The 20,619-nt window shown below is 45.0% G+C and overlaps 10 protein-coding genes across 10 annotated transcripts; all 10 read left to right on the top strand.

Moving 5' to 3' along the window:
* Positions 1–14: 14 nt before the first annotated feature.
* TbgDal_III1860 (hypothetical protein, conserved) lies at positions 15–1,223 on the top strand (the record flags this gene model as incomplete). The annotated part of the gene is made up of 1 exon (XM_011773838.1): positions 15–1,223. The coding sequence occupies one exon, from the start codon at positions 15–17 to the stop codon at positions 1,221–1,223; it is 1,209 nt and encodes a 402-aa protein (XP_011772140.1).
* A 740-nt stretch (positions 1,224–1,963) lies between these two features.
* On the top strand, positions 1,964–3,523 carry TbgDal_III1850 (hypothetical protein, conserved; the record flags this gene model as incomplete). Its single annotated transcript, XM_011773837.1, has 1 exon — positions 1,964–3,523. The coding sequence occupies one exon, from the start codon at positions 1,964–1,966 to the stop codon at positions 3,521–3,523; it is 1,560 nt and encodes a 519-aa protein (XP_011772139.1).
* Positions 3,524–4,359: 836 nt separating this feature from the next.
* TbgDal_III1840 (hypothetical protein, conserved) lies at positions 4,360–6,174 on the top strand (the record flags this gene model as incomplete). The annotated part of the gene is made up of 1 exon (XM_011773836.1): positions 4,360–6,174. One exon carries the CDS (start codon positions 4,360–4,362, stop codon positions 6,172–6,174), a length of 1,815 nt encoding a protein of 604 aa, XP_011772138.1.
* A 75-nt stretch (positions 6,175–6,249) lies between these two features.
* On the top strand, positions 6,250–6,603 carry TbgDal_III1830 (hypothetical protein, unlikely; the record flags this gene model as incomplete). Its single annotated transcript, XM_011773835.1, has 1 exon — positions 6,250–6,603. The coding sequence occupies one exon, from the start codon at positions 6,250–6,252 to the stop codon at positions 6,601–6,603; it is 354 nt and encodes a 117-aa protein (XP_011772137.1).
* Positions 6,604–9,179: 2,576 nt separating this feature from the next.
* On the top strand, positions 9,180–10,955 carry TbgDal_III1820 (hypothetical protein, conserved; the record flags this gene model as incomplete). Its single annotated transcript, XM_011773834.1, has 1 exon — positions 9,180–10,955. One exon carries the CDS (start codon positions 9,180–9,182, stop codon positions 10,953–10,955), a length of 1,776 nt encoding a protein of 591 aa, XP_011772136.1.
* A 2,109-nt stretch (positions 10,956–13,064) lies between these two features.
* Positions 13,065–13,397, top strand: TbgDal_III1810 (hypothetical protein, unlikely; the record flags this gene model as incomplete). Its single annotated transcript, XM_011773833.1, has 1 exon — positions 13,065–13,397. The coding sequence occupies one exon, from the start codon at positions 13,065–13,067 to the stop codon at positions 13,395–13,397; it is 333 nt and encodes a 110-aa protein (XP_011772135.1).
* A 661-nt stretch (positions 13,398–14,058) lies between these two features.
* Positions 14,059–14,493, top strand: TbgDal_III1800 (hypothetical protein, unlikely; the record flags this gene model as incomplete). The annotated part of the gene is made up of 1 exon (XM_011773832.1): positions 14,059–14,493. The coding sequence occupies one exon, from the start codon at positions 14,059–14,061 to the stop codon at positions 14,491–14,493; it is 435 nt and encodes a 144-aa protein (XP_011772134.1).
* Positions 14,494–15,644: 1,151 nt separating this feature from the next.
* Positions 15,645–17,744, top strand: TbgDal_III1790 (hypothetical protein, conserved; the record flags this gene model as incomplete). Its single annotated transcript, XM_011773831.1, has 2 exons — positions 15,645–16,330; positions 16,619–17,744. The coding sequence occupies 2 exons, from the start codon at positions 15,645–15,647 to the stop codon at positions 17,742–17,744; spliced, it is 1,812 nt and encodes a 603-aa protein (XP_011772133.1).
* A 1,282-nt stretch (positions 17,745–19,026) lies between these two features.
* Positions 19,027–19,335, top strand: TbgDal_III1780 (hypothetical protein, unlikely; the record flags this gene model as incomplete). Its single annotated transcript, XM_011773830.1, has 1 exon — positions 19,027–19,335. The coding sequence occupies one exon, from the start codon at positions 19,027–19,029 to the stop codon at positions 19,333–19,335; it is 309 nt and encodes a 102-aa protein (XP_011772132.1).
* A 323-nt stretch (positions 19,336–19,658) lies between these two features.
* TbgDal_III1770 (hypothetical protein, conserved) lies at positions 19,659–20,513 on the top strand (the record flags this gene model as incomplete). The annotated part of the gene is made up of 1 exon (XM_011773829.1): positions 19,659–20,513. The coding sequence occupies one exon, from the start codon at positions 19,659–19,661 to the stop codon at positions 20,511–20,513; it is 855 nt and encodes a 284-aa protein (XP_011772131.1).
* Positions 20,514–20,619: the final 106 nt, after the last annotated feature.

Genomic DNA, 20,619 nt, shown 5'->3' with positions numbered 1-20,619 from the left:
GAGGAGGTTCGGCGATGTTCAGGCCGGTGCTGCTCATGGCGCAACGTAGCGCTGGTGTCAACCTTCTATCACCTTTGGCAAAATTAGGACAAAGTCGTGACTTAGCTGCGGACATTAAGGCAGGTCGCCATCGCAACAACAAAGAAGTTATCGCCTCTTTTGAGAAAATACAAACGTTCGATGAGATTCACTACCGAAAGTCCAACCGGCCATGGGAACTCGTGCCTCGCTATGCGAAAAAGCGTGTGAGTGATTTGTGCGGCCTGCTTTCAAGCGAGGACCGAATGGAGATCGAGCAGGCCATTGACAAAATGCAATCTCTGTGTGAGGTGGACATGTATGTTGTGCTTGTTCCCACAGTTGGTTATACCACGCCGAGAGCCTTTGCTAATTCCATACTGTTTGATTGGGGAATCGGAGAGCCGCGTGGAAATGGCTTGTTGCTGTTGATTGCGCAGAGCGAGGCAAGCGTCCAACTCGTGACTAGTCCTGCCATCGAGGAGTATTTTGCAGAGCACTTTCTCCAGGCAGCAGTCAAGGAAATATTTCAACCACTCGTACGAGAGGGAAAAGCCAGTTATGCCGTGGTACAGCTTGTGTATGCCATCGCCCGTCAAGCTCAGGAAATGCACACGCTGTGGAACAGGGGATTTCTGGCGTTGCCCACACGAAACAAAGTGCGGTTTGCTGCGAAAACCGCTGCATACGGCGTGACCTCAGTTCCGTACCTCCTAATCGGCATCATATTCTTCGGTCTCTGCTCAACGGTGCTTGTGAATCAAATCATCGACACCATGTGCCCAACTTGCTACGGCTCGATGCACCGTGTCAGGGACGACGCCACCCTTCAATCAATCATGACTCGTGGACAATACCTGGAGTTCAGCAACGGTTGCGCGCATTACCGTGTGTGGAAATGCCCACGCTGCACTGACAGCTCCCGCGTGACACTGACGTCACGTGACCTGCACCAAAGCACTAGGTGTTTGCAATGCATGGACTGTAATTATTACACCTGCACACTAACGAAGGAAGTGCAGAAACTTCCAACAAAGGAAGAGGACGGGTTGAAGCAGTTGCTGTACACATGCGAGAATTGTAGGATTGGAAGGGAGGTGCTGCTTCCATTACTTCGACCTATTGACACCACCTCAGAGACGAACTGGTATGACTTTCTTATTGACCGTGCGAGCACACACAAGAAGACCGGAATAAAGCTGTAGTGGAAGGTGGTGGAATAAAAAGAAAAAAAAACAAAAAAAGAAGTAATAGTAAAAAGGTGTGGAAAAGGTGAAATGGTTCATGATCAAAAATAGAAAGAGAATGGGATATTGTAGCCGCGCTGAACCACGTCCTTTCTTGTTGAGCGCGTAGGTTCGTGCATATAGTCCAACAAACAATGCCGTCCCTACAATCCACTGTGGTTGCCTCAACCTTATCTTTTCCGACGGTCGGGATAACATCACATTATTTATTCGCCATGCGTCGATGTACAGAAACTTGTGCGTTTTTTCCTGCGTTGCAGGAACTTAAATTGTTACATACCACATGAATGAAACTCACCAGTTCGTTTCCAGTCCATCTGTAGAAGCATCTTATCATTTTTACCGATGTGGTAACAACTGATGAGCGCAGTGCGGAGGGGAGGGAAGTCAACTTGGAAAGCGGCTGCAGCCGCGCGTCGCAAAGGAGTGTGAGAGTTTCCTCATATCTTCATGTGCTTGGGCGGCGTGTGGAGGGGCATCGAAAGCACGCGTAAAGCATACCTGTAGTTAGAAGTATCGTTGCGTACGTTTTTCTTTCTAGTTATTTGTTCGTCCTTTGTTTGTCTAGTTTCACTTTATCATTTTAACCCGTGCACGAACTTTTGTGTGGCGTCGGTACGACCATAACGGGGCGCACTCAATGTTTGTGTTTGTCCTTGTCTACGACTAATTTCTACCGTTCATCGTTTGGTTCAAATATGCCGCTATCACTCCGGCCTCCTCTTCCATTACTCTTTTATTGTAAATACTATAACTGTTGCTTTTGTTCTTTTGTTTCTCCTTGTTTAACCCGTCTTACGTGTACCTGCGGTGAAGCGATGCTTTTTGACCTTGCACCGCACATTGATCCCAAAGTCCTGCAGCGTGTGGCTCGAGAGAAGGGATATACGTTGCCCGTTTCCGAGGATAGTTCTGAACAACGGAAGCAAGACGCGATCGCAGATCTGCACGCCGGACTTCCGCTGCGTTTTTTAGCCACCCCGGAGGATGTGAAACGGGCATATTTGCCTCCGCCGGAGGGGTTTGAGGAGGCTTATGTGAAAAAAACTGATGGCAGCGGATTACCTGAGAAGCGAACCACTCAGCCAGTGGCGCGCAAGCGGGTACGAAGTGGTGAAGGACCCGCGCAGGTGGGGGTCTCCGATTCAGCCACACCTGCGGTTATTTCTGCTGCTGGTGCTACAGAGGTGAATACTAACGTCTCCACCTCTGTAGCGGCAAATACACTTCAAGCTAATTTTGATCCATCATTTGAGCGCACCAATTACTTGGGCAGGTCTTTCTTGGAGCCTCCCCCATCGCTGCAACCGCGCTCGCATGAGTGCCGTCTCCCGCGACAAATGAAAGGCAGTTGCGACAAGCATGCGGCGGGCATTCAACAGCTTCAGTGGCTACCTCCCGTTGGTCATTTGTTGTTTGCCGCTGATTTAAAGGGTGAGGTGAGGCTTTACGAGACCTTCTCTTCCCGCCGTCAGTGCATCGCTTCATTTGTAGCCCATTCACAACCAGTGAAATCCCTAGAGGTGACTCCGGATGGGGAAACAATGTCCACAGGTTCTGTTGATGGGACGGTTGCGATGTGGGACGTTGAACATGGTGAGTGCCGAGGCGTGCTGACGAATTCGGAGCAGCTTCCCTGCGTGCAGCACCTGCATCATCCTCTAGATCCAACTTCCTTAATACTTGTAGCACTAGACAGGAAAGTGGTCCTTTATGACGTGCGGGTGAGTTACCAGAAGTACCAACGCGAGTACACGGGCCATATGGGGACCATTTTTAATCTCTCGCTGCTTAGTGGAGGGAAGAAACTTTTAACGACAGCGGAGGACAAGACGCTCCGCACGTGGGACTTTAGGGTTCCAGTTCAAATCAAACAGATTGCGGATGTCTCTATGCATGCCATCACTCATGTCGTGCGGCACCCCACAGAAGACATGCTTGTTGCCCAATCGCTCAACAATCAAGCACTTGTATTCTCTGATGGTGGTGGAGGACAAGTGAAGTTACTTCGTCATCGTGTATTTAGCGGCCACACAATTTCAGGCACGCGTTGCCAACTGGCATTTAGTCCTGATGGCCGCTATTTGTCGAGTGGTGACATCAATGGTAAGTTGTTTATCTGGTCGTGGGCTACTGGTGAGCTACTACGATCTTTTTCAGCCCACACTCAAACTCTTGTGTCGCATCGCTGGCACCCAGTTGAGTCTTCCCGCGTTGTCACCTCAGCGTGGGATGGTGCCATTAAGACATGGGCGTGATGGTGCTGTTTTTTTTTTAAAATTATTTTGTGTGTGTGTGTGTGTGTGTGTGTGTGTTTGTGTGTGGAAACGATGCTAATTTGTTTTACCGCTGCAACTTTTAGTGACATGCGAAGGGAAGTGCTTTCACGTGTAAAGCTGTGCAGGTAACATAATTGGGTTTAAGTGCATTTATGGCGATGGACTGACGTGAGGACAGGGTGTATACGAATACGAGCCACCATGGTTATTTTCTAACTCGCGACATTTCTCTTCCATTTCTTCTCCCTGCTCACACACTTTCTTGTATGGAAGGTGGGCGGTATTGGAGATAGCAAAGGCGCTCACCATGTTTTATCGCTTTTTTTTTGTTCTGTGCACATATGCCCTACACGTGGTGTCGTGCTTTACCCGTTCTACAACGAGTAGTATTCAGGTTCCACCGAGTAAAATACGTACGCATACAAAAGTTTGCGAATATACTGCTATTTTCAAGGCGTTAAGGTGAGCTGTCTCCATTGGCGCGATCGCGTTTGCTCGGACGTGTAATCTGCACTTCACTTCCTTTTTTTTTTTGCCAAATGGTAGAAACAATAAAACTATTAGGAACGAGGGGAAGGGAATTTTAAAAAAAAAAATACACTGAGGCACGAAAGAAGAGCATAAGAAAGGAGTGTAGAAGGAAGAAGGCACCGAGAGGAGTAAACATCGGAAGAGTGTGGAACTACAAACGCAATTTCTTGAGGTTGGGTAGGAAAGAAGGGGAATCAAGATTATACGGAGTGGCAGTTCTGCGGTACGCAAAGGGTTGTTGAGGGCGGGAAGTGGGAGCGTGCAAAAAAAAACCCCAGGGGATAATGACAAATAATAAAAAGAGTCAACAGGAGATCGAGCGGCTTCTTCGCCGTACCCAGGAGGAAATTAACAGCTACGATAGTGTTTACACGAAGTTCAACAACAGTACGTCACCCCAGAGGGAGAAACTAGAGGCCGAACTGAGAAGGGAGGCTAGGAAGCTTCAACGCAGCTATGACTTAATAAAGGCCGCTTGCCCACCTTCGGACTCCAAGGACTCGAAAGGGAGCGTTGAGCCGTGGATGCAAAAACTTCACGAGAGGATCGAAACGTTTAAGATGTGTGAGCAGGCGATGAAAACGAAGGGATCTGGGAAAGATGGGTTAGGCACTGGTGCCTTGAGCGAGGCGCAGCAGGAGGGAGTAAAGGATGTGGAGGCATGGCTCAAGAACACAACAGATAGTTTGCGGAAGCAAGTGCAGCTCTCCGAGTCGGATGCGGAACGCAGTGGGCGTGGAAACCACGGACGTAATAAGAATTCTGTGTCTGCAACCACTTCGACCCGTACGCAAAAACTTAAATTTCACGTAGCACGCCTTGAGTTGCTCCTCAAAGGTATCGCAAACGGTGATGTAAACCCCGAAAGTGTTTACGGAATCAAAGAGCGTGTAGAGGCAATCAAACGTGGTGATACCAACGGCAGCGACGATGATGACAACAATGAAGATGAAGACCTGTACGCCCAATTTGGTTTCGACGAGCAGTTAGTTTCAGAGAGGCGACGGGGTGGTAGCACGGTTGGGGAGGATGAGGATGCGGCTTCTCCTAATTCCCGCAACCCAAATAACAAACTGAGTCCGGTGAGAATGGGAGGGACAAAATCCAATACACCTTCTTCCAGTGCGAAGATGAGCGGTCCCACTTCCTCTGATGCCAGGAAAGGCCCCGGTTCCGCAACGGCAAACAGAATGGATGGGGCGAAGCGGTTGGGTTCCGGAAGCCCGAGCCCACACAAGGGAAACACCTCAATAACATCGACGGTAGGTGGCAGGGACGGGTTGCACGACAACTGGGACGAAAACGCAGATTTTCCGGAAGACGACATGGACAAAATGAACGACGACACCTTCGGCGACGATGCGATGGCCATGGTTGGGACCGGTTCTTTAGCAGATATGGCGAGGGCAACGAGCACCGGTTCACGGCTGGGTGATTGGGAGAAGGGCCGACCTGCAAGTCTCGTGTCGCCACCTTCCACTACAAGTAAGAAGTCAAACCTTGAGCAACCGGCGGCAGCGGCTCCATCTCAGGCATCCGGGACGGCTTCCATGTCTCCCAGCAGTGCCAACACCGCCGCTACTGGAGAAACGAGGCAACTCAGCGCTGCACCCGCTTCCCATGTTTCCCCCGCACCGGCTTCCACAGCACACGATGATTTTTTGGACAGGAACACCATGCTGCAGCTTATTGACATGTCCTTAGCAAACTTGCCACATACGCAGGACGTTGACCGGCAACGTCCATTTGAGCCCTCGAATCCAACAGTGCACGTTCCTTTCTTTCCACAGCAGGTTCTCCCAGCGTTAGCTTCTCCGGAGATTTACCGGACATTTGAGCTTGAGACCCTTTTCTTTATCTTTTACTATCACCAGAACACGTATCAGCAGTATTGTGCCGCGGGACAAATTAAGGAGCGTTCCTTCCGTTACCACACTCAACTCAACACTTGGTTTAAGCGAAATGGTCCCCCAAAAGAATCTCTGGAGGGGAGCGAGCGCGGGTCGTTTCAGTTCTTCAACTTTGAGGAAGGTTGGAATTTGGAAGAGAAAGAAGACTTCGTTTTTGATTACAAATACCTCGAGAATGAGCTGCGTTGAACACTTCTTCACCTGAAGTAAGGAAAGTACAAATCAGTGGTGAGGAAGGGACTGTATGGATTTACGTTTACATTCATGTGTATGTGTGTGTGTCTGTGTTTACGCGGGATGAAGGGAAATAATGAAGGGAAGGGAAGGGAAGGGAAGGGAAGGGGGGAAAATAAAAAAAAAAGAACAGGTGGAGAGCTGTCAAAGAAGCATGATAAACGAAGGGAAGCTGAAGTGAAGACGCTGAGGGGATTTGGGGGGTGGGGGGAAATTCTTATTCTTTCATCCGTTTTTGCCCGCAACGCCTCCCAATATTTGCTGTTACTTCCAGCGGCTCATGTTTTTTTTTTCATGTCGCCACAATGTTTTTTTTTTGTTTCCCCTCTCGCTCCCGTTGTTGATGGTCTAAACTTAAAGGTTCAACACGCAACACATCCATAACCTTCAAGAATTCGCAAAGACAATGGCGGTGCGGTGATGGTGAGGAAGAAAAAAAGTAGGAATGGAGGGAGAAAGATCGGGATGTGGGTTTGTACTCTGTTTCTCTACATGATACTTGTTTTAATAAAACAAGCAGCTGAAACGGGAAATTGAGGTCCCTTTTTCTTAAAAAAAAAAAATATTACTATTATTGTTGTGTTATTCCCTTTGAGGTATGATAGGGAACGCAGAGGTGGGAAAATAATGAACGGATAAAAAGGCAAAAAAAAAAAAGATCAAACGAACAAACAAACAAACAATGTGATACATTGTCCAATAGCGCGTGTGTTTCTTTTCTCTTTCATACGTGTGTATGTGTCATTTGTGGCGGAGGAAATGATGAAGTAGATGAGACATGAGAAAGCAAAGAACAGTAAAACAAATTCAGAGAAAAGGGGGAATGGGGGAGGAAATGGGGTCATTTACTTTAATGTATTGTGCATTTTTAAGTGCGTGTAAAAAGTTCTCATTGAGTTTCCTTTCCTATCTTTTCCTTTTACTTCCTCTTATTTGTTGTCTAATTTCGCTGTTATTAGTAAAATAAAATAAAAAAAAAAGAGGAAAGAAAAAAAAAAGGCAGACAATCATTGTGCGGATATTTTTGCCTTTCGCACACTTTCTCTTCCTTCTGCTTTTCCATTTGCCGAGTGCGCAACATTACTCCTAACTCTGCTTGGGGCTTTGGTCCCATTTATAATAATAATAAGAGTATGATGATTATATATTATAATTATTAACTGAATGTTATTGATGCTCATCTTCTTACAGGTTGCTTCATTTTCCTTTTCTTCCTTTTATATTATGGTATCGAGCTGTTACGAGTATTTCTCCCCCATTCTTTTTTTTCTGTAAAAAAAAAAACATTGTTTGCTGGTTAAATCATAAATGACCACAGTACCAAAGGAGGTTGTTGCTGTTATTATTTAGGGAACATAAGGGGGATAAACAAACAGGGAAAACAAAAAGAAAAGGTGTTGACGGATAGAAAGATAGGGTTTAGGTTTTTTTTTGTGTGTTTTTGTCTGTACAATACCCCTTTTAAAAAAAATACCGAATCGCCATTTACAAATAGCAATACAATTAGTGTATTTCTTTTTTTTGTTTTTTGCTCTCCAGATTAGCCGTAATAAAAATTAAGGTTATTTGTACACGTATTTATATATATATATATATTACGGTGGATTGAATAATCTACACTCATTTTAGACGTAAGCTGACATCAAAAACCAAAGCAACAAAACAAAAGAAAAAGGGAAGAAGCTACTCAACAGAAGTAAGCAAGTGAAATTATCATACACAAACTCTTGCATAAGTTTGAAGAAAGGGGTGGGGGAGAATAATTGAAATAAGGTAAAACAAGAAGGGGGAAGGTGGAAAAGCAAATATAGTTCATATATATTTATATATATTTATATATATTTACTTTGTTTCTGTGAGCAGGGGTGCACGAGCCGGTGTTGGGTATCATAGTAGTAGTAGTAATAATCATAATAATAATAATCCTCACTGTTGTTATTATTGTTACGAGCAGCGGCGGCGGTTGAGTTTAACTCCTGACATAATTTTCCTTTCCTTTACTTTACTTTACCTTGCTTTTCGTTCTGTTCTGTTCTGTTCTGTCCTTTTTTTTTATTTCCTCTTTTCCCCCGCTTCTGTCCATCTGTTCATCCAAGCGAGGCAGGGACAGCACATATTAGGGGGGACGGTGGGGGAAATATATAAACCACAGACGTGTGTCATTGCCGTGTAACGAAAAGTAAAGAAAAAAAATTAGTCAAATCAAGACGACACAAAACCTCAACAAATCAGAACGAAAGCAAAACAAAAAAAAACAAAAACAAGAGACAACAACAACAACAACGACAGAAATTGGGGTGTAAAGAGAAAGGACGAATTCAAACTCGTTTGTCGAAGACCGGTGAGCTTCGCCAGTTTGGGTTAAAATCGGCCTGTTCTTTCAAGAAAGAAAAAGGAAGAGGGGGGAAAATAACGCGAAGGTAAGAAGGAAGAAAAAGGGCCAAGGGAATATTTTAACAGTCTGAATATACTAACCGTGTAATCCACAGTAGAGGCGAGGGAATCAAAAAGAAAAAAAAGGGGGGAGAAATTGATTGATTTGCATTCTGTGATTTGTTTGTTACGACTGCACGGTCGGAGGGGAATTTTTTTTAAAAAATATTTTTCAAGGTAGAATAAGAGCATTTCAGGAAACTGAGGAAAAGGAACGAAAGAAACCGTACGCGGCAGCCAAATTTTTTCTTGGCAAACAAAAAAACAAGACAAAACGCGAGAGCAATAAAAGTTTCTGAAAAGTTTTCGCATAGGAGAAAAAAGAAAGAAGTGAAGGGGGAGGTGGAAGGTAGACCCCACATTTATTATTACTAGTAGCGGTTTTAGCCGTTCGATTGTTAAAAAGAAAATTAAATAAAGGTTTTTTAAAAGGTTTAAAAAAAACAAAAAGGAGAGAACAATATATAAAAATATAAAGAAAGATAAAGAAAAGACAGTTCCATAGACGCTACATTTCCCCCCCTTGAATGTCCATGACTGAGAGCAGCACTAGGCGGGCGTTGGGCTCAAGCGGTGTGTGGATGAATAACAGCTATAGCGGCGCCAATCATCCGAAGTTCGATACTTCTCTGGGAACCGGATCCCCAAAGATTGACATTTCAACCTCACAAACGCCTATTCGCAACGGTGCCTCTTCGACAACATCGGTTGCGGCGACAATGTCGCAGCAGCTTCGATCTCCCATGGTGACGGTCCACCAGCCGTATCGTAGCATTCCACCGTCTGTATTTGGTGTGGAATCAGAACTGGAGAGGTACACACGCAACCCTGCGGAAACTGCCGTTCCCGTGACATCGGTATATAAATCTGTGGTATCCCGCACACCTGATTCGATGGCCCGGTGTGGGTATATTCCTTCCCAGTGCTCTTCGCAGCGCTCACCCATTGCAGTGCTGGACGGAGGTGACATTGGACACGCGGGGGACATGTGCGGCGGGGATGTTACACATTCTGCAACACCACACGATACGGCTGTCGCTGGTGGTGGAACCACTAATGGTTCATCACACATTGTTTCTACTCGTGTCTTAAACAACAATGGCAACAAACGTATGGTGACCATTGTTCATTTGGGTAACGATGCCGACTGTGCGGGTCCTGGTGGTTACAACGCTTCGGAACCACTGCAGTGCCCCATTGCTCTCCGCATGGTAGAAGCGGAGGAGAAGCACTTAAATTATAGTGGCGTGGAATTGGATCCCGCTGACCTTAACCGTGGTGACACTACGGAGCGGGCACGTCGTCTTCAGCAGCGTCTAAGGCAGGTACAATACGGCAAAGAAACGGCGGGTTACGAAAACTACATCAGAGCCGTACCATCCCGTTGTGATCGTGAGTTCCGCAATCCAATGCATCCCATGACACCACGTCCTGAGTATGATTGCAGTAAACGCACATTCGATAGGTATCTCAACGTGTGGCGGCGGCAGTTGCACCTCTGGGATGATTATGACGCAGATAACTTAGCTCCACAGTACACACGAATTGGTATCCCAACGCTGGGGCGTCTTGGTTTGGAGCGGGTGCAGAACGCTGCTGATGAGCAATCATGTGGATTTCTGTCCTTTACACCAACAACAGCGCACGGTGTGGTTGGCACGATGGCGGGCACTGTCGCATGTACTCCTGTTGTCACCCGCAATCAGCGACGGGATGTATCAGTGTCTATGCCTTCCGCTTCGCACCAGCGCCCGGGACCATATGCAGTGGGCGGTCTTTCTGCAGTCGGTGGACCTCACGGGCCCAGTATGGGTATGCCCAATGTATGCTCTTCAAATGTTTGCGGTGGCGGTGGTGGTACTTGTTCCATTCCAAATACACCACACACGCCATATTACGGCAGTACTCATTCCAACAGCAGTCACATGCCCCCGTTCCTGTCTGTGCTTGCTCAGCCTACCATTTACTCACCACATTGGGCCGATTCTTCTCGTCAGGGATCACCAATACAACATGGAGCTCAACGCAGCGTTGGTTACTCTTACAACTCTACAAGTGGATGCAGTGCCCCTGGAAATGGGTGTGGGACATATATGGACAACACAAACCACTGCTGGAATAACGTTTACGCAGGTGGATACCACTCGCCTTACGGAGGGCACCGCGCCACTCCACATTCGTCACCTAATCATCATCACTATTCTTATTACAATGGTGCCGGTGTGACGAACTTGGCGCCCCCATCACCCATGTGTGTGGGACATGAGGGGTGGGGGAATTCGTTACGCCAACAGCGTCAGTAATACATGAAAGCAATCATAAGTTTCCCGACCCTTCAGGAGATGGATATGGGGAAGGGATATGCTTCGGTTCCTCGGCACGTTTTGACATGTGTTCACGTGTTCACGTGTTTGTGTGCGCTTGTGTATGTGTATGTGTATGTGTACGTGTATGTATGCGAGCTTGTACATGTTAGTGCCCGTTTGTTTGTTTGTTTGTTTGTTCAGCATCTTTGCAGCGCCGTTACTGTGTGTAGAAAAGGGTGGGGGTGGTGGTGATGTCAATGAGATGCAAGTTATACTTCCGATGTAAGGTACAAAAGTGCCGGTAAACTCCCATACCGTTTGCTGTTCATGTGAGCGATTGGCGCTTATGATTAGGCTTCTCCATATCGCTACGTTGGTTTAAAGAGAAGATGACAAAAAGAGGAGTTATAGTTATATTGAAGATAATATTAACCAAATTGTCCGGAAAACTAAGCAATGTGTGAAGAAGATTTGTGAGAGAATATCAGGAACACTTGAGGGTGTTCGGAAAGTGGTGTGGACCTGCCGCGATTTGTTTTGTTTTCTTTTGTTTTTGTCGGTGGTTGCGAACCTGGTAAGACAAGGAAGAGTGATTATGATAATGTAATCACCTCGAAGTGGGTAATGAAGGGCATCCCCCCCCCCTCCCATATTTCTCTCTATCTTTCTTTCTCTTTCCAGTGGACCATGTTCGACCACTGCACACTGTTTTGTTTGCTTTTTTTTGTTATTATTTTCTCCGTGTTTGTGTGTATGTTTCCGTATTCGTACATCCATGAGTATCGGAAGAATATTATTATGTAAATGTACAGTGGAGGTGTTGCTGCCATTTCTTTCTGTGCTTTTTTTTTCTTCCTTCCCCATCTTCTGGTCTGGTTCTGCTTCTTTTCCCCGAAGCTGAAACATCACAATGGCCAACACATTCATTTAACTGTTTAGCCTGATAGAAGGGGGAGTGTTCTTCCAATTATGTGTGTATGTGTGTGGGGTTTATCGCCTGATATCACCATGTGTTTAAATGAATACAAATATATACAAATAAATAAAGTACACGCATGTATTCATATCTACAGGGTTTCTCCCTTCTTTTCTCTCAATTTTTGGTTTCCTTTTTCTTTCTTTCTTTCTTTTGTTTGTTTGTTTGTTTAATCACCCGAGTCGTTGCAGAGTGCACTTTTACTGAACCAGTGCTCTCTCTATTCGGCCGTCTTTTTTTTTTTTTATAAATCCCCTTCCCTCATTTCCTCTCTTTCTTTTTCTTTCTCTTTTTTTTTGTCTTTTTTCCCCTCTTTTCATCAGTTCTATTTTTTTTTTTGACTATTTATTATTTTGTCGTTAAATTATGCAGTTCTTCATTGTTGTGGGTGAGGTGGCTGAAGAGTAGAGGAAGGAGGAGAGATGAGGAGGCTCTGCTGCAGTTTTATGATTGCTTTGATCCTTTTTTTCTTTTTTCTTTTTTCTTTTTTTCTTTTTTTTTTGGGGGGAGGGGGATGGTGGTTGGGTCTCATTTATGTTTTTTTTATATTTCATATATCTTTCAAATTGTTTCCGATTTATTTTCTCTTATTGCTTTCAGTTTATTTCCTCTTATTGTCATCATCGATGTTGTTGTTGTATGGTGTTTCCATTTTTTTTTTTTCTCCTGCCTTCATTAAAGATTGCGTTAATGAGGGAATGACGTAAAGCTGAGGTGAAATGAACAAAAGAAAAAAAAACAAAAGAAAATATCTGAGATCAACGTCGCTGGAATGACGATATGGTGAGGGAGGATGAAAAAAAGAGGAAACTACATCAGTTGTGCTAATTTAAAAGGAAAAAAGAAAAAAAAATGATAATGATAGAAATAGGAAAGGAGCTGCAAAAAAAAAAAGAAATAATTGGACGTGTTCACAACTTGTCACGTATATATATATATATATATATATATATGTATTTATATATATAAATTTATAAATATTTGTGTGTCTGATCTTTTTTTTTTCTAAAAACAAACAAACAAACAAACAAACAAACAAACAAACAAACAAACAAACAAACTCCATAAGCATGCGATAGGCACAACCATCAAACCATCCAAATGTCTGAGGTGTGTTTTATTACCTGTGAATGTTTGAGTCAGTGTTTCCTCATTCTCTCCGGCCTTTTTTCTTTTTTTTTTTGGGGGGGGAGTGGAGTGGAGTGGAGTGGAGTGGAGTGGAGTGGAGTGGAGTGGAGTGGGTTATTTGTGTTATTCATTCGGCTCGTTTTTGTAGAAATGAGTTATATGGATGGCCTCACTGTGGTTCAATGGATAATATGAGAAATTACATTTTGCGAGATGGCGAAAAGGAAAGTTTTTGTCGGCACGGTGATGCCCAAAACTTTTATTGTATGCTCCGTGGTTCAAACGTAACTCTCAGAAGGAAAATTATTTTGTTTATTTTTATTTGTGAATCTTAAATTGTTTAACTTTGTATTCATAGAGAGAATGTGTATGTGAAATGAAAGGAGGAAAGCAGATGTATTTTTGTTTTTTTTTTTTTTGTGTGCCTCAGAAAGGTTAATTCACGCGTTGGCGGAGAAGAAGGAACGTTAAGAATCCAAAAGAGTGTAAATGAGTGCGAAAAATACCCCCCCTTTTTTGTGTGTGTGTATTTTTGGGAGGGGAACACAAGGGGAAGGAGGAAGGCATTTAGCGAAACCATGAGAGGATACACAAAAAAAAAAAGGGAGAGAGGAGAGGGTTTGTGTTTGATAAGTGATGTGAAATATCAAAGAAACAAACGAAACAATTAAAAAAAAATGAGTGAAGAGGCGAAGGGGAAGAAGGGGAAGGGGAAGGGGAAGAAAGAGTCCGAGACAGGCACATAGATACATATATATATATATATAAATATTTGTAAATAGACATAAATATTTTCGTTAGCACATGTATGTATGTGCCCGAGTGTCCGTTTGCTCTTTTTTTTTTTCGTATCTTGTTGGTTGCTGGTTTCTTTTGCGGAAATAACTGTTTTGGCCCGGGTGCCTCCACATCCCCCGTCTGTTTTTTTGTTTTTTTTCGTGTTTTTGCGCAAATAAATTAAATTACGCGCATTTGTTTATTGTGGTTTGTGTTACCATGTTTGTATCCAAAAATGGACTGGAGTGGAGTGGAGTGGAGGGAAGTGTGTGCGTATTTGTATGTTGCCATTTGTTTTCTTTTTTTTTTTGTGCTATTCTTAATTTGGTTTGGCGCTCTTCATTTTTGTTCCTCCGTCATTGTTGGAGGCCAGAAAAGATGCTTCATTTTTGTTTTTTTTTAAATTTTGCATTGTGTTCCCCCCGCATTTTTGTCGGAATGAGTGCCCTTTTCCCCTTTCTTTCTTTTTTACTCAGTGCTGCTTCTCCTGTTGTATTTGCGTTCCTCATCTTCATATTTATGCATTCTTTTACTTTTCTACTTTACTTCTTTTGTCTTCTTTACTTTACCATTAAAATTGTATTTATGTTTTTAAATGTACATCGGGCTGAAATATCGGTGCCGCATGTCATTGTTTTGTGTACCCACTGCTGAGGGAGTTACCACCTGCTACCTCTTTTGTTTTGTTTTGTTTCTCGGCTGGTATCTTTGTTTTTTTTTCGTTTTCTTTTCTGTGCTGTAGCGTCTCGCAGCAGTTCCGTTGTTATGACAAGGCTGTGGGTGGAGTGGTGACTCATGTTTCAAACTTTACTAAACTTTTTGGTTATTATTATTATTGTTGTTGTTGTTGTTTCGTTTTGTTTGTTGCTTGTCCTCCCCCTCCTTTTTGGCCGAGCTGAGTCGCATTGCCTGTCTACAGCACCAATAAATAAATAAATAAAAATATATATTTATTTATGTTTCATTAACTGTAACCCCTTTTTTTTCCTTTCTCCCTCCTCTCTGTGCTATTTCTACTTCAAATACGTTTTTTTTTTTCTTGTTCATCCTGATCTTCCTTCACACTGAAGTCGTTGGGGCATATACACACGTCTCTCCACTAACTCTTACCTTACGTATTCTTTAATTGTTATTATATATATATATATATATATATATTTGCGTCTTTTTTAGTCTTCGCTTCAATTTTTGCCTCTTTCCTTTCCTATTCTCTCTTTCTATCTGTGTATATACCTTTTTTTCTTTTTGCAAACAATTCTAATCACCGGCGTGGTCATGCTTTTAACATACAACAGAAAAATAGATAAAACAAAAAGGAAGAACATAAGTGTGGCCGAAAAAGAGAGTAAAGGCGCAAGGGGCTCGAAGGAAAGCTAAGCAGTTTTTCTGAGTAAGGAAACAAGGAAGGAAACCAGGAAGTATTGCAGTTCCTTGCACACGCATCTCAGGTTATTAAAGGAAGTAAAGGAAGGGAAAGGTCGGTTCGATTTAATTTGAGTGCATTGGGGGAGCGTACGCACTTCCACTGTTCTTGTTTCCCAATTACATTTAATTAGATAGCGGGGAACCCGGAGCGAAAGGGAGAGGGGAGGAGGTATATAACTTTAAATTTAATAGGCAACGATTGTTGGATCAGACGAACTATTTAGCCACCGCATAGAGGGGTACAGCAAGAGAAGAAATATTCCCTCCCTACTTGGTTGCGCAATTCATTTAAGTGTTGGTGGAGTTGCAACCTACACCCAAACCTTGTGCGAGCCGCCGTGGTTACGTTCATAGTGCATAGTGGACTTATTACTTGAAGCATGTCGAAGTCGCTCCCCCCACTGGAGAGTTCATCTCGCGGCGGTGAGGCAGCTCGAGTGGGCGTCTACGCGTCACATGGTCCGGCTGCTACCAATGCTTTGTGTGTTGTTACACCAAGATCTACAGTAAACAGTAATCTACGCCCACAGTCCGCTCAGCGCTTCCTAGAAACAGAATTCACACTTGGGCCACTACAAGACCAAAGTCTTCCTCCGTATAACGATTTGGAAGATCCATACCTTGCACCTTACTGGGCCCGGAGGGAGATGTTGATCCGTGAAACGGCCGAGCGCCGGGAAGAGATGAGGCGGCAGAAGCGGTTGGAGCAACATCGGCGTGAAGTGGCTCGCCGGCGATTTGAGGAACGGCGCCAGAGGGAGTTGGAGGAACTCGCATGCCGGACGGGATTCGCTACGCAGAGGCGTGTTGAGGCCGAGGAGTTGACCAGCCCGAAAGAGACTACATCGGGTAGAAAAGAAGTTGCGAAGAAGCGTCAACGTACTGTGTCGAGTAGGGCTACTGGATCCAAGAAACGCGCCGTGGCGACAGTTCCTAAGCCACCCAAACAAAAGCGTCCTGATACAGTGGGCCAACGAGGTGGCCGACCGGGTGCCTGCAGCAGTCAGGGAAAGGGCAAAACTTCGTCCCCTCCAAGAATATATTACTCAAGACCATTAGAGAAACTCTAAATTCGGACTCTTCCCGACCCGCCACACCACAGAAGGGCAAAGGAGCCGCTTCTCCCGTTGGCGGCCGGAAGTCCGGTGGAGGGTTAACTGAAAGCAGTAAGCACGGTGCTGTGACCGAAGACGAGGCCCCAATTTCATCATCAGTCGCGGAAGACTCTGCAACTGGGAAGGGTTCTACATCAAGTGTGGCGCGACCCAGCGAAGCTAAGGGGGAAAGCAGACCTTCTACAGCATCTCCGCAACCAGCCTCGAGAGAGCAGTCGACGAGCAAGGAAATTTTGAAGGATGGTGGCAATAGCCGTCCTGCATCTGCTGCTCGCCCGTCATCTGCATCTGCAAGCGCCAGTCAAAAAGCGATGCAACAGGACACCACCGATGCTGAAGATGGGAAGGACACTCAATCTGACCGTTCTCGACCATCGTCAAGGAGGTCTGAGAGATCCGGCAGGGAAGGAGGAGAGAAGACGGATGATGAACCGACTGCTGATACAACCAAGAATGATTATGGTGACGAATTTGAAGCTTCCGAGTCTGGAAAGAAAGATCCCGACACTGAGGATCAGAAAGATACCGAGTCGGAGCGGTCCCGCTCATCATCGAAGAAGCCTGAGGAACCGACGAAGGATGATGCAGACAAGACGGATGATGAACCGACTGCTGATACAACCAAGAATGATTATGGTGACGAATTTGAAAGCTTCCGAGTCTGGAAAGAAAGATCCCGACACTGAGGATCAGAAAGATACCGAGTCGGAGCGGTCCCGCTCATCATCGAAGAAGCCTGAGGATGATGAACAAAAGGATGAATACACTGAGGAGCTTGACAAGTCCCAGACATCTGAAAAGAAAGATACCGAGGCTGAGGATCAGAAAGATACCGAGTCGGAGCGGTCCCGCTCATCATCGAAGAAGCCTGAGGATGATGAACAAAAGGATGAATACACTGAGGAGCTTGACAAGTCCCAGACATCTGAAAAGAAAGATACCGAGTCGGAGCAGTCCCGCTCATCATCGAAGAAATCCGAATCATCCGCTAAACTGGAGGGGGATAAGTTCGAGTACGGCGACGAACTGGAGGGATCGCCATCATCTGAAAAGGGTGAGGCTGTGCAACAGGTTGTAGAGGACGAACATGTTAACGATCAGGATGTAGATGAGCTAGATTCTGATGCAGTAAAGAGCGAGGCTTTGGATGAGGCGTCCGGTGCTGACGCGGCGAAGGACTCAGCGGATGGTGCATCGTCCAAAGAATCGAGCAGTAAAAGGACTTCTCGGTCAAGCTCTAGCGTATCCAAAGGTCGAAAGAACGCTTCTTCATCATCTTCCTCTATTGGGAGCGAAGAACTTAGTGGGAATGATGTTGCCCGTGCGTCTGGCACAGGTGAAGATGAGATAGAAGATGAAGCATAAGGGAATGAAGAATGTTGAAGGAAACACAAAGAAAAAGCTGTAAAAGCATGTAACATTTACCATTTTATTCGTTTTTTTGTTCGTTGTACGTAGGGAGTGGGCGGAGGCATCTTTAATATACATCAGCCGTAACGTTGAAGGCTGAAGTGGATGGAAGTTGCAGTTTTTGATGATGCCCGCGCCGCTACCTGTGGACCCGGTAGGAACTTGAGAAGGAGGAAAGGGGAGAAAAAAGAAGACCTTGCGCTGCGTCTGAGAATCGTACTGCAGAAAGTGACAGTAGGAACTGCCGATGTGTCAATTCTCGCTTTTGTGCGTATCATTTTTTGTTTCTTATTGTTTGCCGATTCTTTTATGTGCGTTAACTCTCTGTTCATCCTATACTTGTGCTCGCAGAAAAAACAAAAATGGTACGCCAAAAGGCGGAAGGAGAATTAAAAACAAAGTGAAAAAAGAATAGAATTATGCCCATCTCATGCTCACGCTTTCATTTCCTACGAGACCAATTTTATTCCGCATCGTGTTCTATTTCCGCTGCTGATGCAATTCCTTTCCGCGTTGTTAAGTAATGTTCCCCTTTCTTCCTTTATAGGGCTTTTGCTCTTTTACCCTCATTTGTTTTTTTCTTTGTAATTCTTGTTCACCCCCCCCCCCTGCTTCACCTTCCCCTCTGTACACCCTTTATTTTTTCATGGTTGATGTATATGATGTTCGTTACATGTTGGTGTGGTGCGCTGAGAGGGAAAGCAATTTGTAAGGTTGGGTGGGGCCGGATAACAAAGTAACGCGAACTCTTAGAAGTTGTGTGGCAAAGGAGACGAGAAGATTTGAGTTGTGCCGATTAATGTCGGGAGAAACAAGTGCCAGGGGTGGTGGGAGGATATGATATCACGCCGCTTCTGTTCCCCATTTTCATTACTGTTCCTCCTCCTCCTCCTCCTCCTCCCATTTTTACTACTTTATGCCTCACCGCTGAGGGCAACACCGGAAGCATAACGAGGCTTCGGAATGTGCCGCTGACGGTGTGTGTGTGTGGGGGGGGGAGGGGAAGTAAACAAACATGATGGAGATCGAGTTGCGGGGACCTTTTTTTTTTGTGACTTGAGAAGCTGGAGCGAAATGAAATATGAGATGAGCAACACAAAAAAAAAAGGTGAGAATAGAACATGGGCGGGTATGTTCCGCTGTAGAGATGTTTGAGTGTGTGCAAAAATCACGAGGTCAATTTGCTGCTCATGTATTTATTTATTTTTTTGTCACCACAAATCTTACGCAAATTGGCATGCGCTGTACCGGTCAATGCGTGTATGTATGTGTGAGTGTGTGTGTGTGTTTGCGCACACTAACTCCCCGCCTAACTCGTGTGTACAATTCCTCTAAACTATTATCTAATTTTTTCCGCTTTCCCCCCTTTTTCTCGTTACACATCATTTCACTTCGAACGAAGACACGGTTCGCCCCACGAAATCTAGTGGGGTTCGTACCAGGGGGTTCCAGTTGTAAAGATAATAGGGTAGAGGACATTCTTCCGACTTTCAAAGGGGGGAAAATAGTAGTAACCCTGAAAGCCATTTCTTTATTTTTAAATTAATACACATATATACGTACATACACACGAGCACCCGCACGCATATATATATATATATATATATATTTGCGTAGCTCCGGTGGGGGCAGTCGAAGTTGAAGAGTTTGTTTTGATAGGAATATCGGAGATACCACAACTGGCTCGTGCTTTTGCTATTGTGGTTCCGCTCCATTAGTTGTTTAGTCGTTATCGCTTAACTTTCGTAGTGCTTCTGCAAGTTTTTATCGTCTCTTTACCACAACACAATTTGTCGTCACTGTACTGTTATTTTCGTTGAAACTGTAACGTCTGTTTGGTCGGGTACTGCCATAAAACACTTAGGTGTAATGGCCGAAACCCGAAAAGAAGAATGGAGCGAGCCGGAGGTACCGGGCGGCCGGTCTGAAGTCGTTGCTGGGATCAAGCGGCGGCGGGAGAAGCTCGAGCTTTACCAATCGGCTTCGCACAAAATGAAGGCACTGATGATGAACAGCGCAGGTATCCGTAGCGGTTTGGGCGCAAACAACGAGTTGCCAGTGAATCCAATTTGGATGAAATTTCCAACCAGGTGTGTGAAGCCAATTCATTCGGTAGAGGAGATGCGGGAGAAGTTGCACTATTTTTCTCACTCGGATGACGTTATGGTTGTGCGGTATCATCAGGAGAACTGCACAGCGTGTAATGCACTCGACAAAACGTTTGAATTTCTTTGTCACCAGAGCGCTGACCGCTATCCGAATCTTAAGTTCTACGAAGTGAGTAAGGATGCCACACCCCAACTTACCAGGAATCTTGTCCGCTACCCTCAGGTTAAAGGCTTTAGTGGGGGTCATTGGACGGATTTGGAATTTAAGCCTCCTGCCGAGTTCCGGGAGGAGTTGTACTCCGGTGTTGAGCGGGAGGTCACGCGTCGCAAGCGGGAGGGTCAACCTGTTACGGCTCTGGAGGCAGAAGAGATGTATTATTCTTCCGCCGGTCCCGCGATGGCTCAGGTGTTGGAGGAGTCAGTTGTGAAGTTTTACTGCAAAGCGCAAGCACGACTGCACAACTACTGGAAGCAAGTGTCCGTTCGCCGTGCCTGGTTTTTCCGGAAGTTCGTGGAGCCAAAGGTTGATGACCAGGTGCGAGACGAGTGGCGCCTAAAATCTGTGTTTGGAGAGAAACTGTCATATGGTCCTGAGCCACAAATGGAAGAATTCTAGTGGTATACTCGTCTGCACGCGTACCTATATGTCTATTCATATATATGGAGGAATGGTGGAAGTATTATGACTGCAGCAATATGGTGCAGGATAAGGTAATATATGT

The sequence above is a fragment of the Trypanosoma brucei genome, chromosome 3 (genome assembly GCF_000210295.1).
Source record: "Trypanosoma brucei gambiense DAL972 chromosome 3, complete sequence".
Lineage (NCBI taxonomy): Eukaryota > Euglenozoa > Kinetoplastea > Trypanosomatida > Trypanosomatidae > Trypanosoma > Trypanosoma brucei.
Note: the sequence above shows the minus strand (reverse complement) of the source record. Positions and strands in the feature narration are given on the sequence as shown.